The sequence below is a fragment of the Rhodamnia argentea genome, chromosome 9 (assembly GCF_020921035.1).
Source record: "Rhodamnia argentea isolate NSW1041297 chromosome 9, ASM2092103v1, whole genome shotgun sequence".
Classification (NCBI taxonomy): Eukaryota; Viridiplantae; Streptophyta; class Magnoliopsida; order Myrtales; family Myrtaceae; genus Rhodamnia; species Rhodamnia argentea.
Genome location: NC_063158.1, coordinates 5,587,467 through 5,611,998, shown reverse-complemented (window position 1 = coordinate 5,611,998; position 24,532 = coordinate 5,587,467). Strand labels below are relative to the sequence as shown.

Sequence of the window (24,532 nt, the reverse complement as noted above, 5' to 3'; positions counted from 1 at the left end):
CAGCGAAAGCTCCACATGTGCAAAGGAACATTACGATTAACTAGCTATTCATTTCCTTATCAGATACAACCATTGATTCTTTTGATTTCTCAAGTTTCTCGCGTGCTCTCCGAACCAAAATGGTAAGCTTCGTGATGTATGTCATTATGTGTCCCGAGTAAACTGTTGTCTATTTTTGCTAATATTTCTCTAACATTTCTATTTGTCGATATTATAGACGTGGAGGTGACATGCGTGGTGCATTTTCACAAGGAAGCCGAGGAGCCCCTTCCCATTCGTCTTCCCCTTGCTCGTCCTTGTCCCCGTCCCCGTCACAGCAATCTTCCCCTTCCCTTTCATCTCGCCCTCTACCACTACATGCTAACCCTCCATCTGCCTCGGTTCCACCTTCTCTAGTGGAACAATCGAATGATTAGGAGAGCTTAGTTGCACAAGATAGCCGGCGTGTCATATGCCCATAGGGAGACTCGTATGTACTTCAATATTTTAAGTAAATGTAATATTTAGGGTATCGTTTGGGTGGTAGATATGGATGATAACTGAATTGTCCTTGTTTACAAATTTGAAGATGCTACGGACGTCGTGCGGGAACTTAATAAAATAGTGGATAACTATTGGAGAGGCCCGTGGATTAGTTACGGTAGTGCACCGGAAGAAGTTCAAGAGTTGTGGTGGAGTGAGTTCTCGGTAAGTTCTCTGTTTGAATTTTCTGAAAAACTAAGTTGGGCGTAAATAAAGCAAGTTGTTTTTCTATTGATTACAGCGGAAATTCAGCTGGGATGAATCGCAAGAGCATGAAATTAGAAGAATATTTAAGAAAAAAGCTGGTGATCACATCCGCAATGTGATAAATAAAGCAAAGACAAAAAGGGTGAAGCCACACTTTATTACTGGTGAAGATTGGACTGAAATGAATAGAACTTGGGAAGGTGAAAAAATGAAGCAAAGGAGTGCACAAGATGCCAAGAATCGAGCTTCCAGTTCAAGTGAAGGGTCTTATGCGTCTGCAACATATGCTTGGGGTTCTATCAACATTGGGGAGCATAGAAAAAGATTGGTAAGTTTGTTAAACATGTTGTAAGTTAATTTAATTCAATTACTCATTTATGTTTCAATTTTGTAGGAACATGATTTGGGGACCGAACCAACGTATACAACCACATTCGAACGTGTTTTCCAGAAGAAAGATAAGACATAGGTTACCGACCGAGCGAAATCTGTTAAGGTATGTAAGGTTATACTTTTGACTTTATGGAAACTACAATCAAAACCATGAATGCTTGCAATATTTTTGGCAGTTACATATATGAAGTTATTTTAATTTCATATCTATTTTGTTGATATAGGAAAAAAAAAATGATGAGCTTTTAATGAGTGCGGGTGGTGGCGGTGATGGTGGGGCTGCATATGAGGTAGCAGCCCACAATACGGCAATATGGTTGGAGGCGTCGGGCGGGGTCAAGTGAGGAAAAATATATGGGTGGGGGAACTTGTCAAGGAAATTGGTCGGAAAGGATGGTGGAAGTTCATCCTCCAATGCGGCTGCTTCAAGGAGGAGACGACTCGATGAGGCAACGGCACAACAAGTGAGCCAACTGACACTTTTGCTTGCAAAGAAGGACGAACAAATGAAACAGCAAGAAGAACGATTGTCACAAAAGGATGACCAAATCAGATCTCTACAAGCTCAAATGGCAATGGTCTTGCAAACCCTCAATATAAATCCGGCTGAGGTTCCTCCTGTACCTCCAGGTAATGAAATAGGTCATCGGCACGACGAGGAGCAGCGCAATGATGATGACATTGATGCTGAGGATCTTCTCCGTGATTTAATTCCATAAACAGCATGTTTGCCGACATCATGGCTTCTTTTTTGTTTGGCAGTCAGGTTAGAACAGTTTTTGCAGCTGTCTATAGCTTTATTTATTTTTATTAGTAATGTGCACATCTACTTATTTGGTTGCATGCATTAAATCGCAGATTAGCTTAGATAGGCATTGTCGGAGAGACTACGCTCGCTTAATTTTGTGCTTGCTAAAGGATGCAACTGCTCATGTTATATGCTCTTGATGCAGATGCAGAGGATAGTGATCCAACTTACTCACTGCTATCTCAAGCAATGCACAACAATTTGTTAGTGCATAATTTGGAGGTATTATGTTTGCTGTCCCTATCCGAAGCATCCCTTTTCCATTCATAGACAGATCCAATGACTTGCTTTCTCTAAATTGAGTGATCATTGGTCAGGGTTCACACCTCTGTTTTGCCAAGTGCCAATGACATGGTAAATATGTAGTTTCGTTAGCTTTTTTTCCTGAGATATCTCATCATCTGTGCAGATTTCTAGCTGAAGAGGAACTGGAGTTGACAAGGTAAGAATGTTTTAGCCTGTTTCATTTTTTAAAAATTTTCTTATGTTCGTGGATTTGCTAAATGATGTTGTAGTTGTCTCTATTAGTATGTACGGCTGTTTTGGTCAGTCCATTCTGCTAGTTAAAAATCTTTACTAAAACCTACATTGATTTTTACATTTCCATTTAGTGATGACTAATGAAACATTTAATCGAGCTGTATAAGCTATTTACTTATGGTGTATCCCTTTCCATTATGCTGGAGACAACGTTAACCGGCATCTTCTTTTTCTTTACCTTTTCTGTTTCCTTTTTCCAGAGGATCGAGTTGAAAGACTTCTATAGAAACTAGCTGTTGCGGATATCTCTTGAAGATTGGCTGTGGAGTTATAAATACCAAGTTAACATGGAGTAACCAAAGGGTAATGTAAAGATATATTGTGTCAGTTGGCATTTGCTTTGGGTTAAAATGTTATAAGTTCTTTGGTATGCTTCAATTAATTTCGTCATGTGCAATGATGAGAGTGTTTTCTCCATTACTTTCAAGATTTCTATTAGGAAAATCTAATACTGTATCATTTCTATTAGGATTTCTATTAGTATGTGATCTTTAATTCTTTTGAAAATACGTACGTGTACTTATTGTTATTTCGTTTGGCTGATATTTTCGGCTCTATTTTGCTGAATATGGCCAATTGCTTATTCCACTTTCTTTGTTCTCTCAGTCGATTGAGAGAGAGATAAGACGGTCTTGTCAGTAAAGCAGATTTTGTATGTGCAATTGATGGAATCAGTTTAGCTGGTTGCTGTTGTAAGTAGTTTCTTTGTTTTAGTGGTTTAAAGCTCTAGCAAAAAAAAAAAGCTGCACTATCTAGATGTTGAGCAAGGAAAGTGACTATTGACGTGTGCTCAGTTTCCCAAGGCATTGGAAATCCAGACCGGCTCAGAGAATCACTGGCGCTAGCGCGACATGCACACATTTTCTCTGGTCTTTTATGTTGCTATAATGCCATTTTCTCAGGCCTTGATACTTCATAATCTCTATGAATACTTTTTGTAACCGAATGAGCCAAATGATTTTGAACCAGGGGGAGTTTTGGGAGTATAAACTTGTACATCTGGTGTTTAAAGTTTGGTTATTGTTTTCTAGTTCAAGTGTTGAAGCTCAGTTTTTTATCCTGGGCAAACGTATGTACTGTTTACCAGCTGCAGGATATTTGATCCTTTTCCTGGTGGATTTAGTTTCAGCATCTCTTTCTGAACTTTTGTAATTTGCTTAGTTGTATATTTGCTAACTCAGGTGCGGTAAATTTCCAGATCACAGAGAAGACAACTGTTCTATCCATTACAGACACCAGAAATAGGTAAATGCTGGCACATGTGGGAAGGCCACTGTCAAAGATACCTCAAGTAGATGGGCAAACTCCTGTTCCTTATGACGAGATGCTTTCTACTCCCAAAGTGAGTAACATTTAAGATATTAGAACACAGAATTGAATGCTTGATCCTCTCTTCTGCTTTTTCTAATAATAGAATTCTGAATTTTGCCTGTTCATGCGTTTCCTTTTTTCATGCTGTGGGCAGAAAGTTCCGTAGTTGCCTTCAGGATCCATGTGATGAACACATATCTTGATAAACTATATGTAATTGCAGATTTTAGGAAGTCTTCATACGGTGCAAGGGTATACCATGATCTGCGCTAAAATTCCAAATAACCACCCTCCTCCCCTGCCCCCACCAAAAAACAAAAATAAACAACTTAAAAAAGTTGTTATCCATACCGTGCCCTGCATTTAAGGCTGATTCAATTTGAGATGAGCAACTTTCGCAAGAAAAAAGGGCGATAAGGAGCAATCTCATTGGTTGGTTCCCTTCTGATGTGTTTTCTTTCTTCGCATTGCAGATTTACAATTATCAAGGAGTCGTGAATGAAGATTACAACATTGCTAGTACACCAGCTCCAAATGGTATTTGCGACTTTTGCAAGTTCATGACATGTGACCCAGTCCTTTGGTGTCACTAGTGTATTAGAAGACTCAGAAGATCTCCCTCTTGTTTTTCTTCAGACTTACAGACACCTACTCTTGCTATTGGAGTTCATAATGATGTTGGAGACGATGAAGATGAAGATGAGCCACCGTTGAATGAAAATGATGATGATGAGGATGATGTAGATGAGAGAGAGGAGGTAAATACTCAGCACCTAGTTCTAGCTCAATTTGAGAAGATGACAGTAGCTTCAGGATGACAATGATGATCTGCCTTGGACCTATCATACTTTGTTTAGGTAGAAACTATGTTTTCAGTTTGTGTTTTTGTGTGGATAGGTGACACGGACGAAGAGCAGGTGGAAGTGCACACTTGAGGATGGCATAATGCATATAAACAATAAGGATATCCTTTTCAGTAAGGTCAGGTTCTAGGGATAATCGATTGCACTTTTTCATGCTTCCTCCATGTTAAATATGTCTTGAGTTTAAAATTGTTATTGGCACCACAAGACAAAATATGGGGACCACGTTTGATCATTACTCAAGATTTTGGTCTGATAGGAAAGAAAGAAGAGCACATGGCTTCTTGAGTAATGGAAGATCAAGATTTGAAAAAGGAGAGAGTGACCCACACATTATTCTTTCCTTTACTCCTCCTCCTCATTGTCGTTCATAAAAGAAGAAAAAGGTAGGGTTTTGCTTTCCTCCCTTTTCTTGAACCTACAGAAGCCATATAAAGAGAAAGAAAAGGGGGAGGACCTATAGTGAAAGTGTGCTGCACAAAAGGGCTTCTCATCGCACAAAGAAGAAGTTGCACAGAAGGCACTAAGAGAAGAGGATTACTTTTCTTCTCTGGACGAAGAAGCCGCACAAGCACGAGGAGCTTCTGAGTGTAGTAGATTTGTGCGTGAGTTTGTTATATCCAAGTAAGTTGTTTATTTGTAAACACTTTGGGTTTGGGTATAATCTAGGTGCGGGAAACACGAGCGTATTGAGCGATTGTAATTCCGATTCTCCGATTATAGTGGATTGTTCTTCTTGGCTCTCCCGTGGATGTAGGTACCGATATTCGGACCGAACCACGTAATTCCTGGTGTCATTTATCGTTCCTCGTTATTTCTCGTGGCTTTTCGCATTGACTTATTTGCAAGATCCGGGTTAACTTTCACACGTTATATTACAACAATTGGTATCGGAGCACCAGGTTCGGATATTCTAGATTGTGATTTGGGGCTTTTGCTTGTCCGATTATTATCTAGATATCTTGTGATTGCAATTATGTCCGGAGTGAAAGCTGAAATTGAGAAGTTTAACGGGAGGAACAACTTTGGGTTATGGAGTCTCAAGATGGAGGCGATATTGACAACTCAAGGTTTAGCAGAAGCATTGAAGGGCAAGGCCGAGTTGCCCGAAACGATGACAGATGCTGAAAAGGATGTGGTAATGAGGAAAGCTAGAAGTTTAATCCTGTTGAATTTATCGGATGAAGTGTTAATAGAGGTTGGTGAGGAGAAGGATACCGCAGCATTGTGGGCAAAACTTCAGGCACTCTATATAACGAAGGGTTTGAACAATCGCTTATACATGTTGAAGAGGATGTTCCGGTTCGGATATATTGAAGGTACGTCTATCAGAACCCATCTAGATGAATTTAATAAACTCATGATGGATTTGAAGAACGTCGGTAAGACACTTGATGATGAAGAGCGGGGCATGATGTTGTTAGCTTCCCTACCAGAGTCATGGGAGCACTTTACCGATTCAGCATTGCGGGGGCGTACTACGATTACCTCGGAAGAGGTAAAGTCCGCCTTATTTTCTAAAGAGTGGCAGAGAAAGTTGCGAGATGACGATCTAACGCAGGATGTAGCGCGAGGACTAGTGATTTGGGGTAGAGAGCAACAACGAGGGTCCAAAGAGCAGCAGAGGTAAAAGCAGATCTAAGTCACGCCATAGAAAGTCCAAGGGACGCGTGAAGTGCTTTGAGTGTCACGAAGAGGGGCACATCGGGAGAGATTGTCCTAAGTTGAGAAATAGAGGTGATAAGCAGAAAGCCACAACCAAAGTGGCGAATGTTGTTGAAGAGAGCACTAGTGATGCGAGAGGCTGTTTTTGTGTGTGGATCGCAGGTTCATCGGGAGATGAATGGGTGCTAGATTCGGGGTGTTCTTATCATATGACGCCTCATAAGAACTCGGTTTACTACTTACCGGACTGCAGATGGTGGTAGAGTTACGTTGGGGAATAACGCAGCCCGCAAGGTTGTGGGGATAGGGACAGTTCGGATTCGGATGCACGATGGCGTAGTGCGCACATTGACAGACGTGAGGCATGTACCGGAGCTCAAGAAGAACCTTATTTCTTTGGGGACACTCGATGATATCGGGTGTAAGTACACCGCTGAAGGTGGAGTGCTGAAGATCTCTCGAGGTGCTATGACGGTGATGAAAGGGAAGAAAGTGAGTTCTCTCTATCATCTACTGGGAGAGACCGTGACAGGAGCTGCTGCGGTTTCATCAGGTGAGTCGGCTTCTGATTTAACTCGTTTATGGCATATGCGTCTAGGGCACATGAGTGAGGCAGGTATGACGATGCTGAGTGATAGAGGGTTGTTAAAGGGTCAGAAGACAAGTAAGTTAGACTTATGTGAGCACCGTATCTTTGGGAAGCAAAGAGAGGATTAAGTTTGCTACGGGTATTCATTCGACCAAGCAACCGGTAGAATATATTCATTCGGATGTCCGGGGCCCGTCTCCTGTTCCTTCGAAAGGAGGTGCTCGTTATATGCTGACATTTATCGACGATTATTCCAGGAAAGTATGGGTATACTTTCCGAAGCACAAATCTGATGTGATTGATCGGTTCAAGAAATTTAAGGCATTGATTGAGAAGCGATCGGATAAACGGATCAAGTGCCCGAGAACCGATAACGGCATGGAGTTACGTGGTAAAGATTTTACCGAGTTCTCGCGAGAGAGAAGGGATTGTGAGACACCGCACAAGCACTGGGACACCACAGCAGAATGGCGTGGCGAACGGAAGAACGGAAACTTTACTTGAGCGGGCTCGGAGCATGCTTTCGCATGCTGGAATAGGCAAGGAATTTTGGGCCGAAGCGGTGAACATGGCATGTTACCCGATTAATCGATCTCCATCATCCGCTATCGAGTGGAAGACTCTAGAGGAAGTATGGTCGGGGAAACCCGTTGATTACTCCGGATTACGAATATTCGGATGTCCCGCGTATGCTCATGCGAGTGATGGTAAGCTTGAGCCGAGGTCGAAGAAGTGCATATTTCCGGGTTATGCACATGGGGTGAAAGGCTACCGGGTCGTGGTGCACCGATCCCGAGATCACCCGGTTTTCTAATCACAGAGATGTGATTTTCGACGAGACCGAAATGCTTCGACAGAGGAGTTCTGAGACACAACCAGCAGAGCAGACAGATCATGGTGTTAGTAGTGAGGTGGAGCTTCAGGTGGAGACTCCGGAGACCTCGGAGGTAACAGATGTTGAGACTGCAGATGAGGCCGCAATTCCCGAAATCGGTGATAATGAACAACCAATACAGCTGCAGTGTAGTATAGCCGCAGACAGACAGAGAAGGCAAATTAAACCACCGGTACGTTATGCTTATACAGACTTTGCTTATGCTTTGACCGTAGGTGACGAGGTGGAGACAGATGAACCTTCGTCTTACTGCGAGGCGATGGCTAGTTCCGAGTCGTCGCAGTGGCTAGGGGCTATGAGTGAAGAGATGGAATCACTCCATCGAAATCAGACATGGGAGTTAGTTAAAGTACCAAAGAGCCAGAAGATTGTCGGAAGTAAATGGGTCTACAAACGGAAAGAGGGCATTTCTAGTGTCGAGGCAACGAGATATAAGGCGAGACTTGTTGCGAAGGGGTATACCCAGCGGGAAGGCATTGACTACAGTGAGGTGTTTTCTCCCGTGGTAAGGCATACTTCTATTCGTGTTTTACTTGCCTTTGTTGCTTGCACGGGATCTCGAGTTGGAGCGACTTGATGTGAAAACGGCGTTTCTTCACGGTGAGTTGGAGGAGCAGATTTACATGAGGCAACGGAGGGATTTGCTATTCCGGGTAAGGAAGATCATGTTTGCTTATTAAAGAAATCTTTATATGGGCTGAAACAATCTCCTAGACAAGTGGTATAAGCGGTTTGACGCTTTCATGGCTAGTCGGGACTATTCAAAGAGTCGATGGATAGCCGTGTGTTTATTTCGGGAGATTGGAGGACGGGTCTTTGATATATCTGCTATTATATGTTGATGATATGTTGATAGCAGCCCGAAAAATATGTCCGATATTGATGAGCTGAAGAGGCGATTGAGTACCGAGTTTGAGATGAAAGATTTAGGTGCTGCGAATAAAATATTGGGTATGGAGATTTTGCGTGACGGACCTGCAGGATTATCACGTCTGTCTCAAAAGAAATATATTGAGAAAATTGTTGCACGTTTTAATATGCGATCGGCGAAGTCCGTGAGTACACCATTAGCGAAGCACTTTAAACTTTCGCTTAAGTTATCGCCGCAGACCGAGGAGGAAGAGGAACATATGTCTCGTGTTCCTTATTCTAGTGCCGTGGGTAGTATTATGTATGCTATGGTATGCACTAGGCCCGATATTTCACAAGCTGTTAGTGTGGTTAGTCGTTATATGAAGCGTCCAGGGTAAAACTCATTGGGAAGGCATGAAATGGATCCTCGAATATTTGAATGGGACATCGACGTTGGTATAGTATACCGGAGGGACAAGAATGGTAGTGAGACCACCTGGTTTTGTGGATTCCGATCATGCAGGTGACTTGGATGAGTGCGGGGTCTTTAGCCGGGTACGTGTTTACGCTTGCGGTGGTGCGCTTAGTTGGAAGGCGTCCTTACGGGATCACGTGGCCTTGTCGTCAACCGAGGCGAGTACATGGCACCGACCTTTGTAGCGAAAGAGGCGATATGGTTGCAAGGTTTGCTCATGGACTTTGGGTTAGAACGAGAAAAGTGTTGATATACACTTGTGATAACCAAGGTGCGATTTATCCGGCATATAATCCGGTTTATCACGAGCGAACGAAGCATATCAATATCGGTACCACTTCATCCGAGATGTCTTAGCGAAGGGTAAGGTTGTTGTGAAAAAGATTGCTACAACAGAGAACCCCGCGGACATGATGACTAAGCCTGTTCCTTTGGCAAAGCTCAAGCTTTGCTTGAGCACTATTGGCGTCTGTAGAGAGTGAGCGCCCGTGGAGGCGTTGGGAGAGCAGCATGGATGATGAGCATTATTAACTTGGCTTCAAACATCGAGCCAAGGTGGAGAATTGTTAAATATGTCTCGAGTTTAAAATTGTTATTGGCACCACAAGACAAAATATGGGGACCACGTTTGATCATTACTCAAGATTTTGGTCTGATAGGAAAGAAAGAAGAGCACATGGCTTCTTGAGTAATGGAAGATCAAGATTTGAAAAAGGAGAGAGTGACCCACACATTATTCTTTCCTTTACTCCTCCTCCTCATTGTCGTTCATAAAAGAAGAAAAAGGTAGGGTTTTGCTTTCCTCCCTTTTCTTGAACCTACAGAAGCCATATAAAGAGAAAGAAAAGGGGGAGGACCTATAGTGAAAGTGTGCTGCACAAAAGGGCTTCTCATCGCACAAAGAAGAAGTTGCACAGAAGGCACTAAGAGAAGAGGATTACTTTTCTTCTCCGGACGAAGAAGCCGCACAAGCGCGAGGAGCTTCTGAGTGTAGTAGATTTGTGCGTGAGTTTGTTATATCCAAGTAAGTTGTTTATTTGTAAACACTTTGGGTTTGGGTATAATCTAGGTGCGGGAAACACGAGCGTATTGAGCGATTGTAATTCCGATTCTCCGATTATAGTGGATTGTTCTTGCTGGCTCTCCCGTGGATGTAGGTACCGATATTCGGACCGAACCACGTAATTCCCGGTGTCATTTATCGTTCCTCGTTATTTCTCGTGGCTTTTCGCATTGACTTATTTGCAAGATCCGGGTTAGCTTCCGCACGTTATATTACAACACTCCATACTCTCTGTTCTTTTTTTCGGGATTTCTATTAGGAAAATCTATTCTCGTATCATTTTCCCGATCTATTGATGATATAGATGTAAAGATATACTGTATCGGTATTTACTTTGGATTAAGATGTTACAATTTCTTCTTTTGGTGACTATAACATCTGTCCTTGAGTATTTACGTCTTATTACTTGCTCACTCAATGGTAAATATAAATTCTATAAATTAATTTTGCTTTTAGTTAGATTTAAAATCGAAGAATGAAAAAATTATTTTACCATACGATCATCACAAATTATAAAATCGTCCCGTGCCTATTCGTCGCTAAATTCGTCGTCCGGTTTTTCGTCGCAAAATTCATCTCTAAAGAATAAACAAAAATTCATCGCAAAAAAAAATTATGTCGTCACTAATTTCAGCCACTTTGTTGGTATTTTCGTCGCAAATCATTTTACCTACAAAACTTTTCCTCGCAAATGCCCAACGTTCGCCGCACGAATATAGCGACGGCCACCAATTTTCGTCGCACTGTAGCGACGAGTTTTTCAATACTCGTCGCTAAATATTTGAACGATAATGTGGCATTAGCGACGAAATTGGGAGCGAAATGTAATTACCGTTGAAAACAATTCCTCACCAACGTCGTAGCCAAACTTTGCGACGAACAAGTTCGTCGGTACGTTGCTACGTAAAAAATTCGTCGCAAAGATATTATTTGCTACGGCAAAAAATTCGTCGCAAAGTTCGTCGCCACCTTGAGACACATATTTTCGTCACTCATTTGCCACGGAATCTTTCCATCGCAAAGTTCGTCGCTGAACTGTTCGTCTCTAATTTGTTACGGAAAAACTTCGTCGCTAAATTAGCGACGACTATATTTTTCATCGCTAATTTGCCACCAACGTACTCCATCGCAAAGTGAGTCGGTAATTTGCAACGAACAATGTCGTCGCTCATTTGCGACGGATATTTGTTCGTCAGAAGTACCGTCGCAAATTGGCGACGAATGGTTGAATTTTCGTCGCTAAATTTTGCGATGCCATATTAGCCACGAATATTTTTCTGTCGCAATTTTCGTCGCAAAATAGATTAGGGACGAATTTTGCCAAAATTTACGTCGCAAATTTCGTGGCTAAAACCTTCTTTTTTTGTAGTGAATTATATAGATTTTATGCGAGAATAGCTTGTGGATGGTGGTGTCTATGTCACTTTCATCTCCTTCGCTTGCTTTCTAAGTCCCTGGACTGGAGTGGCCTCTCCGTCAGTGTCTACATCGCTTGTGATATTTTTCCAATTCTTGTGGTCGAGAAAAGTTGCACCAAAAGAAATCTCTTGCAAAAGATAACTATGGCGTTGCCTCTCTGATGGAACAGAAAATTGAGAGCTAGTTAGCTTTTCGTTTTTCAACTGTTCGCGAACTCTTTTTCAGCTGATGAAAGACGATGTCGGGCGCTGCTGTTTCGGAGTTCCCGGGCTGCCTGAAGGCCTCTCTTCTCATCTCTTGCTGTCAAGACAGCGGTCGCTCCAGTCGAAGCTAATGCTTGCCCCCTTGTTCGATCCCGTCACCACGACTGCATAACCTGCAAAAGAGTTCCGTTCCAACCATGGATTCGTTTCTTCATGCAAAAGGGAAAAAAATGGCACGAGAGAAAGAGAATAAAATGCATGACACTTGGTAGCAAGTAAGGTTAATTCTTGCCCATTTCGTTTGAAGAGTGTGAGCTCCTGGTGATCCATGGGATGATAATATGTCTTCATAGTCCTATTATTTCCATCGTAAAAGCAGGTGGTATTAACAGTTAACTCAATGCACAAACCGAATATTTCGGCTCAATTCTGAGATACCATTCCGAGAGCTAGGCGAAAAGGAGAAAAAGCGAGTCATTTTACTGTGAAATTGCATATGTATATGTACGAGAATTACATAGATTTTTTATGCCCCAATAACTTGTGGATTTTGGTGTCTATGTCGCTTTCATATCACCCTCGTTTGCTTTCTTAGTACCTGTGTTTAAGTGTACACAGGTACTCCGTCAGTGTCTACATCGCTTGTGATAATAATAATTCCAATACTTTGTGGTCGAGAAAAGTTGCAACGAAAAATATCTCTTGCGAAAGATAACTATGGCGTTGCCTCTCTGCTGGAACAGAAAATTGAGAGCCAGTTAGCTTTTCGTTTTTCTCAACTGTTCGCGGTCAGGACCCAATGGAAGGATCAACAAAGAGGTAGTCTCTAATGAGTTTTATGCATGCATTCTATTTGTTTTTTTTTTTTTTTTGGGTAAGGTCATGCATTCTATTTGTTTGTTCATACTGTTCTGCAAAAACCTCTTCTTATCCCTCCCATTTCGGATTTACTTAGGTATGCTGTCGTTACTGGTGCAAACAAGGGAATTGGATTTGAGATATGCAGGCAGCTGGCTTCAAATGGGATTGTGGTGGTGTTAACATCTAGAGATGAGAAAAGAGGGCTTGAAGCAATTCACAAGCTGAAAGACTCGGGTCTGTCTGACTACCTAGTTTTTCATCAGCTTGACGTCTCCGATCCCTCTAGCATTTTAGCCCTTGCAAATTTCGTCAAGACCCAATTCGGAAAGCTGGATATATTGGTATATATATATATATGCATTTCCAATCATTATTTGACCCCGCCGTTTGTCAACCCAATACTGAAAACTTGCAATAAACAATGGAAAGTTTTGTCCAGGTGAACAATGCCGGGGTTACTGGAGCCATTATAGATGGTGATGCTTTAAGGGCCTCCGGTTTTGGTAAGGCAAGTTCTCGAATCCTTGATTTTCTAGCATTTATAACAGTTGAGTATGTGAAGGGTGCAAGCTCCCCCGGTGGAAAGAATTGCTTTACATGAACTTTGGAACTGGAAGTTTCTTAGTTTTGAACTCTCTCCTCATGCATTAGGCGGATCAAGCAAAGATCAGAACTGGTTTTACAACAAGCCATCGAATTTTATTTTATTTTATTTTTCAGTCAGTTTTTTTCCTGCCATGGAGCTGGCAAATTATGCTTGGTTTCTCAAGAACCTGGTTAGTCTACAAATCATATAATGTCGTGTTGGTGTCGGTTCTTTTTTTCTGTGCGAACTGCCAGGAAGTATATAGCATGAAGCATCTACTTTTGCAACATAGTGGAGTAAAACAATCACCATTTGAATAAATGGATTGCATACTAAGAGAGGGAAACCCGCCTACTTTTTGAAAGTCGAGATAAATGAATCTTTAAGTGGTTAGTCTTCCAATATTACTTGATTATGAGCAACTTCCTTCTTGATGCAGGAAGGTGCCCAAGTCAATTGGAGCGAAATCATGACCCAACCTTATGAAGTAGCTGAGGCGTGTATTGAAACAAACTATTACGGGGCCAAACGAATGGTGGAGGCTCATATCGACCTCCTCCAACTATCTGATTCGCCGAGGATAGTGAATGTTTCATCCAGCATGGGGAAGCTTGAGGTGAGCACAGAGTTCATAGACTAGGTTGTCGAAAATTTGAACTTAGATTAATCAGGAATGTGGGACAGATTTCAGTAGTTGATGAAACCCACTAAGCGGATATATAATACAGAATGGGAAAGGGGCCCCGATGACCATAGGAAATGACTCAAAATAGGTGATTAGTGATCATTAGTAAGAGGTGAACCACTGAACCTTATGACCGAGTTGTGCCCCATTTTTCATCAGCTTGCTATTGTAATGCAAGAAATTCCTCCTAGATGTATATATTTCCATGCTGATGCTCTCTAGTTTATGGTTTCTTAGAATTCATCCATTTGAGTTTTGTAAATGGTATCTACATTCTGGTCGATTGCATTAGGTCTGATTCTTGGCAAGAGGCTTCTGCATCAATCGCGAAAGATAAACCTTTCTTAGGACAACTATCGAGCGAGAGTGTTCGCCCTAAGGTGGCCTTCACCTTGATAAAGAGTCCATTTTGTGGAATTAGCTTACTTCTAGGATGGGGTCGCACCAGAAATATATTGCTGGATAATTAAAGGACCGTAACCCATGAAGGCTTCACTCGTTCATGTTTTTGTTTACTTATCTTCTGGATTTGTATAATATGCATTTGCATTCAAGCCTTCAACTCCATTTTGCATTTGTAGCTCTGTCTAATCCCTGGATTGAAGCTGCTTGTATGCTGAGGATGTGTTAATTTTGGTGATTTTTTTTCTTCAGAGAATGTCTAATGAATGGGCCAGGGGAATTCTGAGTGATCCCGAGAACATCACGGAAGAGAAAGTGGAGGGGATCATGAAGGCTTTCCTCGCAGACTCCAAGAACGGTTCGTCCAAAGCCAAAGGGTGGCCTGCCTTCATGCCCGCTTACAGCATCTCGAAAGCGGCCATGAATGCTTACACTAGGATTCTCACAAAGAAGTACCCGAGTATCGCTGTCAATTGCGTGTGCCCCGGATTTGTCAAGACGGACATCAACTTCAACACCGGCATCCTGCCGGTTGAGGAAGGTGCCGAAAGCCCAGTGAAGCTGGCACTTCTTCCAAAAGGTGGTCCTTCTGGCTGCTTCTTTGTTAGGAAGGAAGAGTCAGAATTTTGATTGAAGACAGTAGTATAGTCTTCCTTGTGAATGGAAATTCTATCTCAGCTATCTCTACCATGTGGCAAACTAGATGATGGTCTAGTTGTAGATCACGGCCCTCAACAGATTGATATTTCATATCCGACTGCTTTAGATGTTTTACTTGGGTTCAATCTCACATCCTCTCAGTGATGGGAATTACGTCGTTGCATTCCTCATTTGTGATATCTTCCTGTACCTCTCAAACTTGTGGTTGAGAGAAAAACAAGCACCGGTGACTTGCAATAGATAACCGGTCGATGACCTTGCACGTTTTACGTGAACAAGATTGAATGGTTGATTTTAGGACTCTTCAGTCAGATTACATAGCACGTTTAATAGTTGAAACATGAATGCAAATGTGTGCCTTGAATGCATCTATAAGCATGTCTTGCTGCGTTCGGCTGGTGAGATTCATCAGCGTGGAGATTCACATAACAAGAGGACATCAGCTTTCAGGGAAAGAAGTATGGGAACAGCCATAAAATTGATCATCTAAAGTCTTAACACCACCATATGCAAATACCGCAGTGATTCACCTGGCAAATGCCCGCACAAATAATCTAGAGTTAAAAGTGTGTTCACCCGTAGCAGTAGTAGTAGCATATTCCTAGTCCTGAATCTTTCTTCATCATCGTTCTTCACGTGAGACTCATGAGTCGTCTACAACTCGAGTCGTCCGCGTGGCTACACTTTATCTCGTCCAGTATTTTATTAACCTCTGCGGATAGATTGGAAGGTGGAGGCTCTATTTTTCGTGAACAAGGGGACTGTAGATAGGGTACCACATGTTTCTTCTGACATATTGCACTTTTTCCTCCTGCATTCATAGTAATGAACCATAAGTAAGGGCTGCATATCTGAGGTCACCATGTGCAAGCTATTGAGCCATAAACCACGATTTGATCTTGTCACCAGAAATTCCATCCCCATCAGAAGATGCAGCGCATAGAGTTTCTAAGCGGCTACATCTAGAAGGGAGAAGGCACACGACTGGAAAGGTATTCATCCTTCCAGGTTGTGTAATCCATATTAAAGCAATGCATCTCTATGAAGTTCAATTTTTCGATTGAAGATAAGGCTAAGGTCATTCATACCTTTGACATGTGCATCAGTTCTCGCGGCCCGATATCGCCATGTCCCTCAGCCAGTTCTTCTGCAACAGCTGCTTGTAAAACAGCAGCCCCAACTTCTGCTGTTATATGCCTAATGCTGCATCATACAAAATATGATCAGCACATTTAAAGTGAAAAAGGTAAGCCAGCTACGGCTCAAGCAGGACAGGAGCAAACCATATTGCATCGGGCCAACCTACATCCTCATGAACAACATTGCACTTGCATAGCAACAATATTCCCATCAGATTCGAGAGCATCAGCTCAGCATTGTGACCTTAGAATGTGCATAATTAGGAGATTGGAGCACTCAAAACATTTTAAGATTCATTTCAGGTTGACCCAAATCTGTAGGTGGAATGTTGTTCATAAACAATGTCGACAAAAAAATATCCAGAGCTTCACAAGAAAGCATCGCTGTAATTATGCACCGAGACAGGTAACAAGGCATTACTTTAGTCAGGCTTTCAAGCACCAAATAAAAGAGACTACTATAGTCAAGCTAGAAGAATGGCCAATAAAACTAGTCGACTATCCCATGATATACAAAGGCAACAAAGGAAAAATAACTTATACACGCCTCTGGCATCACATCACTGTTCATATGATTTTGTGGACAAACATACAAGAAAGGGGAGAAACCGTTACCTATTAATAGATGGATACAGGATGCCATTTTGAACTTCTTCATCCGTCATATAAGAAGCAAGGCTGGCAACAAGATGAAATTAGCAACTCAAGGAACAAGAGAATATCAAGTCTTCAGTCATTTTGTCTTCAGATCGGACGTAAATGTTTCAACTTGACCCCCTCAAGTTTTGATAGTATGACTTTCACCGTCTATTATTAGAACAACGATATTTTTTTGGTCCAGCCTAGCAAAGAAAAATCTGTTAAAAGAAGACAAATAAGTAAAGGAATAGTAATGTGCCTACCACTCAGCAGCTGCTTGTAACATTCCATCAGTGATAAAATGAGCACCAGAAAGAAGGGTTCCCAGACCAATTCTGTTTCAAAACAACAGAACCACCATGAACATTTCAAAATTCAAGAGAAATTCCAAGATAGAAAATGTAGAATTGTCACAAAAAAGCACCAACCCAGGGAAAAGGTACATATTATTTGCTTGATTTACATGACCGACTTTTCCGTTCCCTGCCAACATATACATAAGCTAGTAGTTGTAGAAGTTATACACTTGTGGCAGTTCAGAATTTGTACACGAAGGCAGTAATTATTGCAACTCCACCATCAGTTATCACTATGGAAGTAAAAGGTACAGAGACATGGTTTGGCTTTACAAACGAAAGACAAATCCTTCCATGCATGAAAAGCATCAGTAAGAAACGACGTACCAAGATCAACATTTGTGAAAGGGCTTCCACTAGCAAAAACTATATTTTCTCCAGCATGCTTAAAAGCATCAGCAGCAGTGCATTCAGCTTTTTCATAGATTGATCAACTTTTTGTTAGCAGAGAAAAGAAAAATAGACCTCAAATAAGACAGCATACAGATATTCTTAAGAAGGAATTTGAAGTCAATGCAAACAGGTACCATTGTTTGTGGGATTGGACATGGCAAAAATAGCAGGTTTAGGTGAATCGGATTCTCTCATTGCCTTAAGCACCTGATCAGTATGCAAAAAAAGGTGTACTCTAGTGAACACCTGATATCCAGTACAACCACCCAAATAAGTAGAAATAGCATGTATTGAGAACCTGTCACAAGTTTTCACTGTACGAGAACAGACACCGAAAAAGATTCACATTGGATTACATTCATACAAGATGACAAAGGATAGGGCTGGGCACAGTTTACAACGAGTCAGACTTGGACCCATAAGGAAGGAAATAGCAAGAAGCATGTGAGGGGGAAGAAATTGTAGAAATCTCACAAGTCAACTAAAGCTAGAGAGGGAAAAAAAACTAAAGCTAAGAGATACACACGAGCTACAAAATGGTTGAACCAGATGCCTCCAAACTTATAACACAAACTGTTGCCATCTAATGTAGCAAACTAATGTATGCAGTCATTACCCACCATAATAAAGTAAACTATAAAGGAAAAAAAGAACCTATACAGCGACCATAACTTGACCAGTCACAAGGAATGCCAAAACTTCTACTTGTATGTATCGTAATATAAGTAATTTCTTTCATATATTAGCATAAAGGATGAGAAAACAAAGAGAATGACAGTCATTATCAAGTGTACACCTCCTCGTTGAAGATGCTACCAACTCCAGACAAACCAAGGAGCACATGGGGCCTGACCTTCTTAACCTGCATAGAAAGTTCTCAGCAACTAAAATCCTCGCACACATATACAATCACAAAATCTCCTAGAAACTAAAGACTGCGTGCAAGAAATGAGTTTTTCCATTTACTGATCTGGAGTTGATAGGAAGGCAATTTGGGCTTATGAAGCCAAATGATAGTGTCCTGTTGAGCCTACCACTTCAAGTAGGTTGGCTCCCTCTGCAAGACCATCGATTTCTCCTGGGTCTTTAGCAAATGGTGCAGCAGCAGGATCAAGATTTTTTCTTGCTTTTGTGACAAGACCCTGCATCCCATTAAACCTGATAAGGGGATGCTAACGCATACTATCCGGCAATCTGAGTGAGAAGCAATAATTCGTAATTGACTCGTTTGCTTGTCACATCAATGATATGTGGGGGCATACTTTAATGGGAAAGAACCAAAAGGAAGCAAAGTATGAATAAGAATGTCAACACTCCAATTAAACGAGTTTGTTGGTTGCCTGCAGTCTATATCAAACAAAGTCAAGGACTTGCTGACGCAGGCCACTTGGATATCAGACATCATTGCAGCCACAAGAGAGTTATAATGGAAAATAGTTAGCCCAAAACCATACATCTTTGTCGAGCAAATAAAATTGACTATTTGCAGCTGCTTCACTATTCCCTGCCATTCTTGAAACAGCCTGTACAGCCTGCTTAAGAACACCGAGCCCCGCACTGAAAGCCAAATTGCACACATGATAAGATTGGAAACACAGGTAGAGTATTAGAACATGTAGCTCACTCATAGATAACCATCTGTGTAGGCTCTAGTCTGACCTCCCAGCACCCACTACAACAATCTTCTGCTTAACAAAGTCTGTCAATGGCCGACCTTGGGCTCTCACTGTTCCCAACAATCCTGCAAGTGCAACACCAGCTGTTCCCTGTGACATAACAAGGCAAGAACAATAAACAAATAGCAGAAGAGATATGATTAATCCACAGTCCATAGGTGAGACACAAGATCCATAGGATAGTTACATTTTCCACATACTTTTTTTTTAAGCTAAACCACTAAGTGCACGTTTTAGAAGTCATCAGCGAGTAACTGAGACAGGACCAGTACAGGAAGGTGACCCTAGCCCTTGCTCCACTGCATTGATTACTCGTCATGGCTAGGCCCTTGAGTTTGATCTCTTTCTACAACGATTTCTTCTTCTCAGATAGCACTCATGAGCGAGTTAACCTTCTTTCTTTAAGTCATATGCTCCACAACATTTCTTTTAATTGATACAACAATCAAATATGTAGAAACAAGTGCTCACCTGTATGTCATCATTGAACATGCAAAACCTTGTACGATATCGTTGCAATGTCTCAAAAGCCCACTTAAATTGAAAATCTTCGAACTATGAAGTTCAACAAAAGTTTTAGTAAGATAGTCCAATCAAAAGAGACAGAAAACAGGTACTTTTCAACAATGACCTGTACAATTGCCTTTGGCCAACGTGTGTATACAGCTTCCATAAATTCATCAACAATTTCAAGATACTCTTCCCCTTCCAACCTGGGTTGTCGAAGCCCTAAATCTGTTGGTGAAAACCTTTGTGAGACTATTACCAGGAAAAGAAATTCTTTTGCGAGACCATGTCCTGACAATGCTTGCTAATAGAAGCAAAAAAACTTCACATGTACAATATCTACTAAGAAGGTTCCTAATAAGTTGTTGTGGCCCACGACTAATTATGAACAGGATCCTCACAAAATTGAGAGAACTTCACCATTGCATAGGAGTTCAGAATTTATTTTGACAGCAGCAATATTAGTCCATCAGAGAGAAAGAACATGAAATTTTGAGTACAAAAAAGTACGATTTGAAAGCAGAAAATGTCTGACCAAAAAAAAAAAAAAATGAACGCAATTGCTACTCACAAAGCCGATCTTCAAGTAGTTTCTGATTATTGGTGCCAACATCAAGCATCACGGGGAGTATCTGGCAAGGATCGACATGAACAAATTTCTTTCTGATCAGTATAAATTTTCCAGTACAAACTTACTTACCAAAGTCATATCCTGTCCATGTTCCAAGAGGGTATCATCTCCCAAAGGTTTTCACATAATATCAATTCATACGTAGAATTAAAAGTATATCACTCTGTGCAGGTCACTCGATGGATGTTAAATTGTTAATCACAATGCAAGTCTGCAATGGAGTTAGTGTCTGCATGCATGTGCCAGCATGCACATTGGCATGTAAAGAAGGAGGACAAAGAATTGACTATGCTCCCTCAATACCCCAGGGCGGAGTGGAAATGCATTTACGTTCAGATCATAAACAAGGAATACCAAAATATATCAAATTAGGCATGCTCTACAATGAACTAGAATGCATATCCTGTCCACATTACAAACTTACTTACCAAAGTCATATCCTGTCCACATTACAAGAGGGTATCATCTCCCAAAGGTTTTCACATAATATCAATTCATACGTAGAATTAAAAGTATATCACTCTGTGCAGGTCACTCAATGGATGTTAAATTGTAATCACAATGCAAGTCTGCAATGGAGTTAGTATCTGCATGGTGTGCCAGCATGCACATTGGCATGTAAAGAAGGAGGACAAAGAATTGACTATGCTCCCTAACTACCCCAGGGCGGAGTGGAAATGCGTTTACGGTCAGATTATAAACAAGGGATACCAAAACATATCAAATTAGGTATGCTCTACAATGAATTAGAATGCATGTTTTTTTTCCTTTTTTCCACTCTGGGAATGTGGGATGGGTCAGCAACAAAGGACTGTGAAAAAGGAAAGGGCAGTCATACTCGCTGTGGGTTGATACCGGCAGCTGCAACATACATATCTAGCTTTCCAATTGGGATTCCAATCCCCTGAACTCCAAGGTCACCAAGCCCAAGAATCCGACTACCATCTGTGAGGACTATCATGTCTACCTGCAATTGTTGGGAAGCAGGCATTAAAGACATCACAACTGCAGTGAGGAGACGAAAGGAAGCAGCATGATGGACAAACTTGAACTTTATAAATATCAATGAAATGCACCTAAAGGACCAACTCACGGTTCCCTGATAATCATCTACGCGGTTTGAACTTTTACTGATTGACTCACCATACACACCAAATGTGATTTCCACTGGTACAAGTTACCCATACCTAAGGTATTTTCGCCGGTTTATCAAACTGAAACTTTATGGAGATAAAAAGGAATATCCACCATAAATTGGAAAGGATTCCATGATGACCTTCCAAAATAATACTACGATGGTTTTCAACCATGCAGATCTTTTGAATAATAGTTCTCCGATATTTTTGGCAAAACGGACAACACATCCATTTTTAACGACTGTTCGAATCAAGATAAATTCAGCGCGTTAGTGAGTGAGAAACTCCATATAGATTCAATTTCAAAGCCCCATGCAAAATTTGGACTACCTTCCATATCACTTACAAGCATCAAAGAATAATTGTTTCAGCTTGAAAGTATACCAAGAGGATATAAATAAAGATCAGCATTCACTGTAAGATTGGACACAAAGAGAGCCAAAGGTAAACAAGATACATGATAATGTAGTGGTCTAAGAGAATGATATTCTACCTGTTGAGCAGGCCAGTTATAGATCATGGACATCATTTCTCCTTTATCCTTTGCGCTGAAGTACATTCCACGAGGACGTCTAAATAAGCCTGAATAATTTTGACACACTAGTCCTACAGTGGGGGTATAAATTATTGGGGCAAAATCTTTGATGTTGTCAATTAGAACCTGGACAAAAGCAAAACAGCTTTCTCAGATAAGAACTAGAACAGATTAATTTTCTGGCCACTCAAGACAGATTGCTGCCATACTTACTCGGTAGTAAAGTGTCTCATTCCTGTCATGCAGCCTATTTAGAATCCTCCACTTTGACAATGACGAAATACTCTCCGGTTCATTACGAGTATTTTTCTCTAATGACCGATATGATTGCACTACAAAATTAAGTAGCATCTGTCAATCAAAATTTGCTAATAAATATATTGACAAACTCAATGAGATTCGGAACAAAATTTTCAAGGATAGAGCAACTCTCTGAAAAAGAAATTCAAATTAGAAATCAAGTGCAATTAACAAGATTTTAATTCCTAATGAAGTGTACTGGAAGAATGGTAAGTGAAGCGATGCACACTTTTTGTTAGGAAAAAGACAAGGCTCTACCCAGCTGAAAAGTGCAGCGAGCCCACCAGTGCGATTGCCAATTGGAAGTCTCTTGATGAAAACAGTTCAACTTCAATTATTTTTTACCTTTCATCCTTGCATAATCTGTAACATTATGCATGCAGCCATCCAATTCTGTTATATCCTCTAGAGAACCCCAGATTCATAGAAAGTTTTCTTAAATCAAAAGGTCGAAAACTGTTAACGTAGGTAAATATTGAGAAGCCGCCCTCTTTCCTAGTGCCGAGTGAAATGCACTGTTAACCTTTATTAAGAGAGGCCCAATTTTATATTACAAAGGACAAGGAATAGAGCAGTGCAAGATCATTTTTGCAGGGGTAGTCAGACATCAAAGAAAAATTCCATTCCAATATTTATTCCCGATAACACCAGCATGAGTAAACCATCGTAAGTCTGAAAATAGGTACCATCACAGAAAGCTTAAATGCCGATAAATTACATAAGAAACATGCTTCATTCGCCAACTACATAAGATGGCTCAGGCTTCACAATCTTGTTGTAAAGCAGCCACAAGTTTCTTTTCGGTATCTCTATCTCCAGTTGAATCAAACCCAAAACTACCATTTCCTTTTATTTAGAAGATCTTTAAATGAATTTGATTTCCCTAATGAATACCTCACACTTGATGTGGATAACATAGTAATTAACTCTGGAAGTGGAAAAGCAGGCTTACTGAATCGCTCATATTGTTGTTCAAAGGATATCACACGAGGTGGAAGGAGGCCCCGGAGCCCAAGTCGATCTCTCTCAGTCAACGGGAAGCCAGTGTCCTGCTCTTAGAAAAATGTGAAACAGCTCAGTACAAAAATTGACGTAGTCAGCCAATTGCTCACATTTTCACATCCACAAAATGCAGGAAGACTCGCGAAAAAGTGCTCGTAATGCTTCGAGACAAACCCAAGACAATCCTAATCGAAATCAACATTCATCAATTTCAGTAACCCAAGAGAAACGATTACTCCGAAATGTACTCTGTAGTCGCTACACATGCCAAAGCACGCAGAACAACCAGCTCGTTTTTTAAAGGAACAAAGCGAAGAAACTTTTAACAGTCTAACCAGTGACAAACACGACGAATTGCTTGGAGAACTTCTCCCGCCGACACTACAGTCCACAGCAGTACACCAAAGCTGACTCCTCCCAACAACATCAACCGTGCCACTCATTCAAGTAAGCCGAAACACAGCGAGATCCCAAACAAACAAACAAACAACCGCGGACCGAGTCCGAAGACACTGACCTTGTTGAACCACGGATCGTGGAGAATATCGGCACCCCGCTTGTGCACGATGCACGGACCAGGTATGGCAGTGGAGAGCCGCCTCGTTCCCCGCAGGCTCGAGGCCGCGATCCGCGCGAAGTTCCACATCCTTTGCCCTAAAAAAAAAAAAAGCACACGGCTCCCCGATCGCCGGACAAACAAAACCAGGAGCGGAGATCCAAACAGACGACGAACCGGGAGAGCGAAGCTCCGAACAGTCACTCCGATTCGGCTAGTTCGTCATGGCCTGCACGGTGAGATTGCAGCTTCGCGAGCTAAGACGACGGAGATCGGTGTCTGAACTGGACTGAGCGAGAGACACGACCGGCGAGTCTCATCGGCTTCGTTGCTGGGAGCACTTTATATAGTCCGGTCAAAATTTTGGCTTTTTTTTCTTTTTAAAATGAATTTTCCTGATCTGCTGGAGATTTTGTTTTGGTCGTGCTGCGGAGGCATGAAACGGTGAAGCTGTCGAGAGACCGGAAAGCCTGCCCGAATTTCTACGGGCAGCAGAGAGGTTGTAATTGTATGAAAGTAAAATCAGCTTTTGGTGGAGGTCCCGACCTTGAATTTCACTTGTAACAAAGGCTATAATCCTAAATTGATATATTTTTAATAAACTTACTTCAAATTAATTTTCTGATCAAAAAATCCTAAAAATTTATACATTTGCGATAAGTT

At 41.3% G+C, this 24,532-nt stretch overlaps 3 protein-coding genes across 4 annotated transcripts; 2 read left to right on the top strand and 1 right to left on the bottom strand.

The window, feature by feature from the left end:
- The first annotated feature begins 3,572 nt into the window (after nucleotides 1-3,572).
- Nucleotides 3,573-11,977, top strand: LOC115733412 (transcription initiation factor IIA large subunit-like). Its single transcript, XM_048285472.1, has 5 exons — nucleotides 3,573-3,812; nucleotides 4,255-4,318; nucleotides 4,418-4,539; nucleotides 4,679-4,762; nucleotides 11,828-11,977. Exons 1-5 carry the CDS (start codon nucleotides 3,720-3,722, stop codon nucleotides 11,975-11,977), a joined length of 513 nt encoding a protein of 170 aa, XP_048141429.1. The 5' UTR covers nucleotides 3,573-3,719.
- Nucleotides 11,978-12,522: 545 nt separating this feature from the next.
- Nucleotides 12,523-15,129, top strand: LOC115733687 ((+)-neomenthol dehydrogenase-like). Its single transcript, XM_048285471.1, has 5 exons — nucleotides 12,523-12,562; nucleotides 12,685-13,007; nucleotides 13,106-13,174; nucleotides 13,692-13,868; nucleotides 14,592-15,129. The coding sequence occupies exons 1-5, from the start codon at nucleotides 12,523-12,525 to the stop codon at nucleotides 14,967-14,969; spliced, it is 987 nt and encodes a 328-aa protein (XP_048141428.1). The 3' UTR covers nucleotides 14,970-15,129.
- A 290-nt stretch (nucleotides 15,130-15,419) lies between these two features.
- Nucleotides 15,420-24,212, bottom strand: LOC115737064 (NAD-dependent malic enzyme 59 kDa isoform, mitochondrial). 2 transcript variants are annotated; one of them, XM_048285647.1, is made up of 19 exons: nucleotides 23,831-24,206; nucleotides 23,264-23,360; nucleotides 22,225-22,343; nucleotides 21,970-22,137; nucleotides 21,179-21,307; nucleotides 20,281-20,341; nucleotides 19,834-19,937; nucleotides 19,674-19,757; nucleotides 19,186-19,292; nucleotides 18,981-19,083; nucleotides 18,561-18,668; nucleotides 18,323-18,388; nucleotides 17,661-17,733; nucleotides 17,461-17,547; nucleotides 17,206-17,260; nucleotides 17,041-17,112; nucleotides 16,754-16,816; nucleotides 16,088-16,202; nucleotides 15,420-15,810 (listed from the first exon to the last, which is right to left on the bottom strand). In XM_048285647.1, the coding sequence occupies exons 1-19, from the start codon at nucleotides 23,957-23,959 to the stop codon at nucleotides 15,739-15,741; spliced, it is 1,812 nt and encodes a 603-aa protein (XP_048141604.1). In that variant the 5' UTR covers nucleotides 23,960-24,206; the 3' UTR covers nucleotides 15,420-15,738. The 2 variants fall into 2 exon arrangements, with proteins under 2 accessions (XP_048141604.1, XP_048141605.1); XM_048285648.1 differs by lacking the exons at nucleotides 15,420-15,810; nucleotides 17,206-17,260 and having other exon boundaries at nucleotides 23,831-24,212.
- Between the last annotated feature and the right edge of the window lie 320 nt (nucleotides 24,213-24,532).

What these genes read in the sequence shown, in the direction of transcription:
- LOC115733412 (XM_048285472.1), top strand. Translation starts at nt 3,720, where the DNA reads ATGCTGGCACATGTGGGAAGGCCACTGTCAAAGATACCTCAAGTAGAT. An exon ending in TAGTACACCAGCTCCAAATG is followed by an intron (nt 4,319 to 4,417) that starts GTATTTGCGACT and finishes GTTTTTCTTCAG; the next exon opens with ACTTACAGACACCTACTCTT. An exon ending in ATGTAGATGAGAGAGAGGAG is followed by an intron (nt 4,540 to 4,678) that starts GTAAATACTCAG and finishes TTGTGTGGATAG; the next exon opens with GTGACACGGACGAAGAGCAG.
- LOC115733687 (XM_048285471.1), top strand. Translation starts at nt 12,523, where the DNA reads ATGGCGTTGCCTCTCTGCTGGAACAGAAAATTGAGAGCCA. An exon ending in GAACAGAAAATTGAGAGCCA is followed by an intron (nt 12,563 to 12,684) that starts GTTAGCTTTTCG and finishes TTTTTGGGTAAG; the next exon opens with GTCATGCATTCTATTTGTTT. An exon ending in CCAGCATGGGGAAGCTTGAG is followed by an intron (nt 13,869 to 14,591) that starts GTGAGCACAGAG and finishes TTTTTTCTTCAG; the next exon opens with AGAATGTCTAATGAATGGGC.
- LOC115737064 (XM_048285647.1), bottom strand. Translation starts at nt 23,959, where the DNA reads ATGTGGAACTTCGCGCGGATCGCGGCCTCGAGCCTGCGGGGAACGAGG. An exon ending in ATGAGACACTTTACTACCGA is followed by an intron (nt 22,138 to 22,224) that starts GTAAGTATGGCA and finishes GCTTTTGTCCAG; the next exon opens with GTTCTAATTGACAACATCAA. An exon ending in TGTTCAATGATGACATACAG is followed by an intron (nt 19,293 to 19,673) that starts GTGAGCACTTGT and finishes GTTATGTCACAG; the next exon opens with GGAACAGCTGGTGTTGCACT.